We start from the raw sequence: 11,219 nt of genomic DNA on the forward strand, positions 1-11,219 counted from the left end.
GAATTTCAAATTTTCAGCATCTTGCATGCAGATATAATTTTTAGAATTAAGTACATACATTACTAGTATTCCATATTTCTTTCTTCAACATCATATGAAGTAAAATTATCATTAAACAATTACAAACTTGGTAAACCTTTAAATGAAATAGAAAGACCCTCTAAAGATTACTTAGTTTAGTCTTTTTTTAAAGCCAGTTAGTAACCAAGTGACTAAAGCCACAAAATACTTCTCATTCATTTAAGGTTTTAAATTCCTGGCTGTTGAACATGATTGCATAAAGTTTTCCTCTTTGGAATTTCGTAGTTCTCAATACATTATGAAATAAAACTGATACTATATAAAATACATAGGAAGACATATGATTCTGGTGAAATCCCCCCCCCGGAAAGTATTCTAGCATAAATTTTAAATTTGGTCTTTTATAGGAGCTATTCAAAGGCCAAATGGTTAGAAAACACTGGTAGTTCATTCTTCATGTACCAAGTAAATTGCATTTATTGAAAAAATAAATATTATGTCATGATTAGTTACATATTTTAGCTGAGTCATCTGCAGATGGAAGAGTAATGAATTCACAGTAACAATATTTTATAAATTAAAACAACACTATGCATAGTAACAGTAATAACCATTTATACCTCTCAAAGTTAGTAGTAATATGGAAGAACTTTTACTTGGCTTTTTATTTGGTAAATATTCCTGTGAAATCATTGTGATGTAGAAACATAGTTGATTTTTGAACCTGTAAAAATAAATTTCTGAATTTTGATTTCCTGATACGTTACAGCAGTGTGATGTAAATATAATAAACATGCAAAATTTCCTTCAAACACTTTCATATCGGATTAGGTTATGTATTACAGGATGTTTACAAGATGGCAGGAGCATTTTTAGTAATTTATTTTATGAACTGAAGGGAAAGGCATCTCCAAACTATATGAGAGAGGAAACAAATTATAGTTTTTTTTTTTTTTTTTTCTTTGGAGGGGCATTATATTAGATATACTTACTAGCACCAGAAGTGCTTTTAGTCTCAAAACTAATAGCACTCTAAATCACACTTTTTTTTTTTTTTTTTGTCTGAATCACTTTTCAAACTGTTGCTATCAAACATTATCATCATGTATTATTTTGAAAAAAAGTTAAATAATGAAGAATCTGTATGCGTGATGTTCCTTGAATTATGGAAAAATAATAACACCTAGAGTCACCAAATTTTTACTACACATAGTCCTCCCCATAAACATCTGTACCTCAAAGCCTAACTTTTCAATTAAAAAAATTATTTCATATTTTGGAAAAATTTAATAAATTTTTTATTATCAAACTCAGCAATTTGAAAGAAAAAAATCTGATGTGTACACCACATGACTTCCTTGTACGGAATATTAAATTATATGCACAGTGCATAAACCACAATAGAATAAATGCACTCTTTAAAATTCACTATATTTGTTTACTACAATGACATCCTGAATGCACAAAATTTATATCATTCGAAGAATTATCTTATCGTTGCCACATGTTCTATTCAAATACTATAATAAAGCTATAACAATGTATGAAAGAAATTAAGTAAACAAAACAGAAAAGAAACAGTTTTTCACAGACGATTTAGTATTTCTCATTCTATTAACTCAGTTCTCACTTCGCAACAAGGCAAAAATACATAAAAACTCAAAATATCTGTATTAAAAATTACGAAGTAAATCTTAAACACTTATTTCCTTGAATAAATTCCAGAATGGATTAAGCATGATTTAATTCCCAATAAAAGAAAGCATTATCTTTATTATTGTGAAGCTTACATTCTCTAGATTGACAACAAATCTACTATTCTGCTGTTTCGTATGTAAACAAATATGTCCGCCATGTTATTTAAAACTTAACCGCACTTAAACAGCTTTTAAATTGTTGATAATTGTACAAATATTGCTTCCAGAATTATGAAAGGCATAAAAACCTTAACCGGAAGATAAGAACAATATAATTCAATCATTTTTAAAGCAAAAAAATGTACTATTTACAAACATATAAGAGTAAAGAAACCGAGATCACTGTGCCGAGTAACAGAGTGGATATATATATAAATATAGTATTTATATACGTTTGGTGCGGCCGATTGCAACCAAAATACGAGGTGCACATCTACATGTTATAGCAGTCCTATATACAAAATTTCAACGTTCTGAGGCTACTTGTTTTCGAGTTATGCGAGATACATACGTACGTACATACGTTCATACAGACGCCACGAAATATTCTCTTCAGAATTAATTTTAAAGCAGTTTTATAATTTTTTGGAGGAAACGAGTCTTTTATTCTGTCCTTATGTACAGATATCACACAAAAACATCATTAAATTGCATTCGATAGCGGTCAAAATGGATATTTTCGTTGAAATTTGCTGGCTGAAACTTTTCGCGATTACAATACTTTCTTTTTACTTCGTACAAGGAAGTAAAATGTGGCACACTGTTTATAATAAAACATTTGTATCTCCAGTGCTCCAGACTTACCATCCAGTAGAATGCAAGATACTTATCCTTCAGTTTAAATCAACAAACTTAGCTGTTTGAAAGCCATGTGTTACCACTGTCAGAAATAAAATACTTTTATTTTCCACCCCCAATGTGTTGCCATTCATTAAAATATTTATCTGGTTATAACGAAAGTTTTCCGCCAAAAAAACATTCTTTATAAAGTTAGGAAAAAAAATATGAAAGCAGTATCTTTAGTGCGGGTAGTAATCACCACCCAAATCTATGATTTTCTGCTAATGTTTTGATAGTTTTTCAAAGCCAGAAACTTGGTGGCTGTGAGCCCAAAAACAGATTAACCTCATTTTAGACATCCTGAGCAGAAAGGAAGATAGCACCAGCATGATGTAGCTGTAGGTGTGAAAAAGGGTAGACGTCCAAAGGAGTAATGTCTGGGCTATATGGTGGGTGTGACAAAAGATCCCATTCGAGTTCGTACAGAGCCCAAGGTAATGCAAGACACATGGTCTTGCATTATCTTGATGGAACATTACCTTTTTGTGGCGGAACTCAGTTTGACATTTTCTTAATAGCAGCGTCAACATGGACTAGCATCTGACTATAGACCTTACTGTTGAGGTTGTTACCTTTTTCCAGATACTCATTATGAATAATACCATGACAATTCCACCAGATAAAAAGCATGATCTTTTAGTTAGTCAAGTTGCAGTCTGGGACGCAGCCGGTGGGCTCACTTAGGGCAGACCAACTCCCTTTTTGACCTATGTTGTTGGAAGTAAATTTTTTATCACGATCCAGTCCATAATTAGGTCCTTGCATTGATTTTCGAGCAGATTAGTGCAGGCCCGAACACCTCCGTCTTTATCTAACGGCACCGACTGAACTTGTACATCAAGTTTATGCGATGCATAGTGTGACTAATAGATATGGCACTAACGTCTAACTCCTTAGCAAGCTTTTGAGTGATTGCACACTGATCTTCTTCCACAAGATCCAGAGCGCTCTGCTTCTCGAGTGTCATAATCCATTTTTGAACTTTCGGTACCAAACCTACACAGTGCCATATGATACAACATTAGCACCTTAAGCTGTACACATGATTTGGTGACATTCTGTCACTGACTTTTTGCTACAGAACCAGAAGTAAATGATGGTTTTTATCTGGTAGCATGATAATTCCATTTCAAACACCTTATACGATAAAGATATTTTTTTACAAATTTCACAACATGGTGTTCTAAAGCAAATCTTTTTCTTTCAAATGCCAAAAATTGTTTGACACAATATGATTAAACATGCCTACACAAACTGTTTGCACAGATGCTATTTGAAGTGGCGGGAAACTTTTGTTAAAACCCGTTAACTTTCATATTTATTCTGGAAGGTTTTCCAGGGTTCGTACGGTCCTTAAAAGTTATTAATTTTTTCAAAAATGATTTTTGGTCCTTAAAAGTCTTAACTTTGGCCAAAATGAATAAACGGTCCTTAATTTTGCTCATTTGACATTTCTTATCATTTCTAATGATTGCCATTCTAAGTGTGAATTACGATTTCTCATGAATATGGAATTAAAATTACACGGCTCTTAACCAATCTGTTGGCGGATTTGTGTTGCAGACGATTAAAAAAAAAAAAAAAAAAACAATTAGCTACCCGAGCGAAAGTATCGGTGCCTGATTGGCTATTCATGCAATCTTTCGAAACAGGTGTTATCCATAAATTTAGGCAGAGTGTGACGAAAGCGTGAAGCCGGAAGTTCTTTAAGAGGCGAAAGTGATGATGAAGGTGCTTGAGAAAAAAAAGGGGGGGGGGAAGATTCTGAAAATATTTGCTAAAATTAGAGCAATCCCAACCTGAAAGGCCACAACCCTTCCGACGCCAATAGGAACGAGATGCCTGGAAAGTGCATTTTCAATAAACTGTGGCTTCATCAAGCTGACTACAAAGACTGGATATTGATGGATGGCAATCCTTAAATGTGGTCTTTGTCTGAAACAAACTGAAATTTCTAGAATGGAAGAGTCAGTGCTGAAAATTCACATGAAAATTAAGTTTCGTTTTATCATTTCAATTTGTTTTTACACGGTTTTGCTTAGCTTAATTTCTGTGTTTGTTTCAATTAAGCCATAAATTAATTTTTTATCACCTTCTACGGAGTTTATTCTCTTTTGCACATACTATATGTATGGGATATCGGGATTATGAGTTTATTTCTGCAGAGGGTCTGTTATCGATTTCGCGGGAAATCTGTTGGCTCCATTTCGATTTTAGGTCGCCAAGGGCAAATTCGGTAACGCTAGCCGAGAAAAAGTGAAGTTCGGAAATACGTTTTGAAGCTTCAATAGACAATTAAGTATTTGGTTTAAAACCTATGTTGTTGATAGTAATGCATAATTTTTGCTAATGGCGATACAATTATTAGTTGAAAATAACTAATTAAAAATTTTTTAATATTTTTAAAGCTGAAAACAACTAATTGAAACTAATTTTCCTGAATTAACTAGATGCAAAATTAACTTTCATGAATTACTAAAGTTATTGGGTAGAAGTTTAACTGAAAATATACATTCCGTATTTTATATATATATATACATATTTATACAGTACAAAGTCCAAGGTCTGGACTCGTCGGGCGATCCCAGATTTGAGATTTTTCCGGATATTAGATCATTTTAAATCTACTAAGATGGCACGTAGAAATTATAAAATTGAAAATATGAAACCGTGATTTATGAAATAATGAAGCATTTATGATTTAAAGGGTATCAAAATTTACAAAAGAAAAGAGCTTAATATTTATATGTTTACTTTATTAAACATTTATTTCAATGTGAGTTATTTGATTTGTTTTCTCTGCTAATACTTTAGACTAATACTATAGACATATTTTTTGTTCAGTTATCAAGTTCCATTGTTCAAGTCCTGTAATTGCTGTGTCGAGAATTCCGAATAACTTGTCAATCAAAATTTTTTCTCGTTCAGTAACCTCTCTGTTACTTTCTTCACTATCGGTAGCTGTATTTTCTGGATTTAGAACCATACTACAGATTTTGCCCTTTGTTAATTGATTGATGATTGGGCATTGTCATCGCAATGAAAAACTTCTGTTTAACTTCGCTAAATTCTGCCGCCTGGTGCGGCCATGCGAGGTTTGGCGCTGGTTCTGGCTTTATGTGAATAACAAATCAGTTATTCTTAATTCAAATAGCACTAAATATAATCGTGTGTCCTATGAGTATTATTAACAAAATCTATTTTTAGCATAAGGAAAGAAATTTCTTCTAAATCTCCCCTTGTCAACATTTTAGCGCATTAAACTTAAATCTGTAATCGGATAATACTCTGTTATTTGGCGTCGCTGCATGATTCATCACTCAAGTTGTCATCCGTTGATAAACATGCGGTGATGAAAGCAAAATACAATAAATAATGATTCGCGATTTCGGCATCAAGGATATAAAATATTAGTTGGTGTAAAATTAACAAATGTTTCGGTTTGAGATTATGCCAAGCAGATACACAGCTATGGAGTCAAGTTACTAATCACACAAATTTATGCTAAAATAATTATTTCTTCAATAATGAGATATTTTATTTAGCGCCAAACTGAGATTAAGAATCGGGATTTCCGGCATGTTTTTTTATGATGAAGGAAAAAATCTAATGCGCAATTGGTTGGTGGTGGCTTTGAGGTCCGGATTTTAGATCATTCCAGATATTAGATGTCCGGATCTCGGACTTAGTACTGTATATATATATATATACATCTTTCAAAATATAACTTACCAGTATGGATTCACTCTTTTAAAATAATTCTACTTTAATTAAACTTAGGAGATAATATAATCAATTAATCAATACTGTTTAGGAAATAAATTATATATATATATATATATATATAGTAAAAAATGTATATTTTCACTATTCAAGTATTCACTGTGACTAGTATTCTTATCTTGTCACATGAACAGGCCTTTGTGGAAAGGGGCTTCTCTGTAAATAAAGCAATTGAAATTGAAAATTTAAGTGACTCATCATACATTTTTCAACGCACAGTATTTGATTATATAAAATTTTCTGGAGGTGTTCTTAATATCGAAATTAATAAAGAAATGAGATCAGCAGCAGCTTCTGCAAGAAGTGGAGTTCGTTATTTAAAAGTTCAGTATTTAGAAGAACAAAAATCTTTAACTAAATCTGAAAATTCAAAGAGGAAAAGAAATATTATTGAGGAAGAAATTGATTATATGAAGCAGAAGAAAAAATTTCTTCAAAGGGACATTAAAGATATTAATGAAGAAGTAGATGCTTTAGCAGATGAAGCTGAGACCAGCATGAACATTGATTTGTTTATTAAAGCAAATGAACTTAGAAGAATAGTTAAAGAAAAAGAAGATTTCAGATTTAAAAAAAGAACAAATGTTTTGTATCTTTTATTGTACAGTTTATTATTCTAGTATCTTTCAAAAAACCAAGGAAACAAATTGTATGTTTACAAATCAGTTATTTTAATCTGCAAAATATTCTTACATTGTGATTATAATAGTAGTTGACTGTGTTTAAGTAAATATCAAATAAGTTAAATAATAATCATGTAAATCTCTAAAATAGTGACTGTTATTAGTGTAAAATACACTTATACATGTTTTTCAAGAAATTATGTTCCTAATTTAATGTTATCTACTTCATAACTGGTAGGGAGTTAGTTTAATTTTCAAAATTGTTTTATGGTAAGTATTAAATTGAATTTAATAATAGTGCATAATACACATTTCTGTTAGTTTTTTAAAGTGAAATTACAAGCATGAAGTCGGTTGTATGGATAATTGCTTTATTCTATTCATTTTTTTGTTTGCTGATAGGTCCTTAATTTTTTCTTTGATTGTCCTTAAAAGTCCTTAATTTTCATATAAGGAAATGTGTACGAACCCTGTTTTCGAGTAATAAACTAAATGATTTAATCCTTCAGCAGCTTGTAAAGCGAACTGAGATCGTTCATGACCATCAAATATTAAACATAGTTTAAGACTGTTTTTTCTACTTTTTTATATGATTGATTTAAATAAAAATGCATTAAAATCATGAGATATCTAATCAGAAATATAAATTTTTTTTATAAAATTACACTAGCTGGACTCATTAAAACAATTAACTACTTCTTTCTTTTTTATGATAACTATTTTTGGAGGCTCGCTATGCAAGAGACTAGTTTTTAAATAAATAATATAGCAAATATACACTGCTGGCCACCGTAAATGCAACACCCTGAAGGAAGCATGCAAATAACATGAAATTTACAACATGCATTAGCGGAGGTGAGATATGCAAATGATTAGAATTTCAGCGCAGACGCACATCACGTGTGCCTGTGATATTACTTCAAAGCGCTATTTAAGGCTTGGAGTTTTCGACGATTTCAAGTTTGGCACTTGTGTTTTTTCAAAAAAACTATCAATTATGCCTCGTAGTAAACAGCAATCATCGTTTGATCAAATATCCGCGTTCGACAGAAAAAGGATAGTGGCCTACCGAGAGTGTGGATTATCTTTCAGGGAAATCAGTAGTCGTGTTGGACGAAACCAAACAACTGTAATGCAGATATGTGACCTTTGGATGCAGGAGGGTACGACGGGCCGACGTGTTCGATTGCATCCACTTCACGTGATGACAGGAACATTGTGCGCATGGAAGTGACGGATCACGCAGTCACATCACGAACCAGAACAGAGCACATTCAGTCTGTAATGCATAATCCAGTGTCTGCGCATGTCATTCGACGCCGTTTACAGCAAAGTGGTCTGTCCGCAAGGCGTCAATTGCTTTGTCTACACTTGACGCAGAACAACAGACGTCTCCACCGCCAATGGTGCATCGAAAGAAGGATGTGAACGGCAGAATGGAATGAAATTTTCTTTACTGACGAGTCACGCTTCTGTCTGCATCACCACGATGGTCGGATTCGAGTCTGGAGACACCGTGGAGAGAGGATGCTGAACAGTTGCGATATACACCGCCACACTGGTTCTGCACCGGGTATTATGGTATGGGGCGGTATTGGATATCACTTTCTCACTCCTCTAATATGCATTGCCGGTACTTTAAACAGCCAGCGCTACGTCTCTGAGGTATTGGAGCCAGTTGTCCTTCCTTACCTTCAGGGCTTGCCCACAGCCATATTTCAACAGGATAATGCGCGACCACACGTGACACGCATTGTTCAAGGGTTCTTCATCAATCGCCAGATTGAATTGCTTCCCTGGCCGGCTCGCTCTCTGGATCTTTCGCCGATAGAAAACATGTGGTTCATGGTTTCTGAACGACTGACCTAGTGTGGAAGCTGCTTGGTCTGCTGTATCCCAGAACACATCCAAAGTCTCTTTGAATCAATGCCAAGGCGTGTGGCAGCTGTAATCTCGAACGATGGCGACTACTCTGGCTACTGATTCTGAAAGGAACCACGCTTCACAGAAGTCTATAAATTTAATCATTTGATACTTGGTCAACATGTTATCTACTAAATAAATTTTTTTGTGATAGATCTCTTGTCTTTCTTGGTGTTGCAATTTAGGTGGCCAGCAGTGTATAGAAATACATGGCAACCCTTAACAAACGAATTCCTAAGATATGCATGCTGTTTTTAAATATTTTGTGAGTTTTCTATTAAATTTTATGTGACGTAAGTGCGAAGAACATGATGTTTAATAAATAAACACACAAAGTTAATAATAAAAAGAAAAAAAGTTTTGTAAGTCATCTCAGTAGAATACTGATATAATGAACTGAGACTGAAAAAATAGGAAAATGTTATGCTAACACGTAACACTGTATTGGAAATTCAAAATATATGTTGATATTAAAAATTTATAATTTTGCTGTCGAATTGTACATGGCATGATTGCGAAGAAAGCGATGAAGATGAATAATAAAACTAAAAGGCCAAGAGGAAAAGTGTTAGGAGTGAGTCCAAGAGCAGATTGGCAACCTAAGATGCTTACGAAGAACATAAAAGAAAAAAAAAAAAAACTTCTCAGATGATATTAGTCTGAATCCTTTCAGATTTTTTTTTGATAATATAAATATTTTTGTTTCTTTGTGAGGCTGCATAAAAAATTGTGTTGAACTCCACCTTTGCTGCATAATGGCTAAGGGTTAAATTCGAACAGAAATGTACAAATTATTGCTATACAACTTCTATAGTGATTATGTTTTCCTTCAGAAAGTATGGATATCTGTTTTACTCTTCAAATGTCTTCTTTCTACATTATTCAGAATGAATTGTTTTACTGCTTTTGCAATATTTTGTTATTTTAATCCGGAATTCTTTTCAAAAGTTACATTTTTGAAAAGTAGCAATTATAATTTCTTTTAATTAATAAAAAGTTTTGATCAAATAAAGAATTGATATAGACTTTTAAATAATTATTTGTTCTAATATATGAACCTCAAATTAAAACTACAAGTGCCCTGAAAAATGTTATTTATTTCAATATTTGCTTTTCATTTCAATTACCTATACATACTGATGCATTAATTATTAATTTCACATAAATTTCAACAAATGATTATTTTTCTAGCTTTGTTCTTAATGTGCATTTCTAGTTATTTAAGAAAGAATTCTAAGTCAATAATTTAAGCAGTCTGAAAATTTCTGTTTTATAAAATCTGATCTTAAATGTAGAATGTTAAAATGCATGTATGGGAAGTCTTTGACGTGATAGAAAGTTATGCATAAAAACATATCTATCAAATGCAGTCATGTGACTTTTTGAAGTGACAGAATACATCTTTTTATGTAAAGGAAGTCAGTTAATTATGATTTATAAGAAAATAATCTTAAAATATACTTCAAATAAAAAAATGCTTTTTTTGAGACATAAGAAAAGGAAGTAACTTATACTTCAGTTTTTATTTATTTAAAGGAATTAGAGAGTAATACAGTTTTGTTTAATGTTTCATGTTATAATCAATTGTCATTTAGAACGAAGACTTAATTGATACTTCCACGATAGTTTGCGTGTATTTATATGTGTCTGAATTATGAATACAAAAACTATCAAATTAATAACACAGTCGATAATATCCCTTTAAATGGCACACAAGTAGATAAGTTATACGATTGCTGGAAAAGACAATGTACTTATTATTTTTGGCTATTGAGCCTAGATTTGTCTTTAATGCATTTAATATTATAAATGCCAACCTATTTTCTTCCTCAATTAAAGAATTTATATATCACACTATGATTGTTAAGTGAAATGAACACACATTTGAATTATATTTTATGTTATTTATCTTAAAGGCTATCAGCATTAAGTATAATTTAACCAGACCTTAGATTTATCTCTGCTTTTTTTTAGCAAAATAAATTTACATGCACTTTTTGTTTTTCTAGATTATCTTTAAAAGCAGAATGGCAAGGTCTTCATGATGAAGAATTGAGTATTAAAAGTGGAATTCCAAAATGTGTTTTTGTGCATGCAAGTGGGTTCATTGGAGGTAATAAGACACGAGAAGGTGTTATGAAAATGGCTTTAAAAACATTAGAAATTGAATGATAATAATAACTTTTTGTAAAAAATATACAAATAAAAAAAGAATTAAGTTTTATTTCCTTTACTATAAAAATCATATTTATTTCAATATTGATAGTCGAGTGTTTTTTGAAATATTGTAGGAATATATGCAGCTATACTTTTAAAGGACAAAATATTAGTT

General features: G+C 32.0%; 1 protein-coding gene across 11 annotated transcripts in view; it reads left to right on the forward strand.

Annotated features, from left to right (window-relative positions):
* LOC146997118 (MYG1 exonuclease) overlaps positions 1–11,111 on the forward strand; it is a 61,748-nt gene extending 50,637 nt beyond the window's left edge. For all 11 annotated transcript variants that reach the window (XM_085816694.1, XM_085816698.1, XM_085816695.1 and 8 more), the window contains one exon: positions 10,897–11,111. In XM_085816694.1, the coding sequence (XP_085672820.1) occupies positions 10,897–11,059 (163 nt within the window). In that variant the 3' untranslated portion in view covers positions 11,060–11,111. The remainder of the gene's footprint in view (positions 1–10,896) is intronic.
* The last annotated feature ends 108 nt before the right edge of the window (positions 11,112–11,219 follow it).

This window comes from Stegodyphus dumicola, chromosome 5, assembly GCF_044657685.1.
Source record: "Stegodyphus dumicola isolate Sdum_Otavi_A_Nest chromosome 5, ASM4465768v1".
Classification (NCBI taxonomy): Eukaryota; Metazoa; Arthropoda; class Arachnida; order Araneae; family Eresidae; genus Stegodyphus; species Stegodyphus dumicola.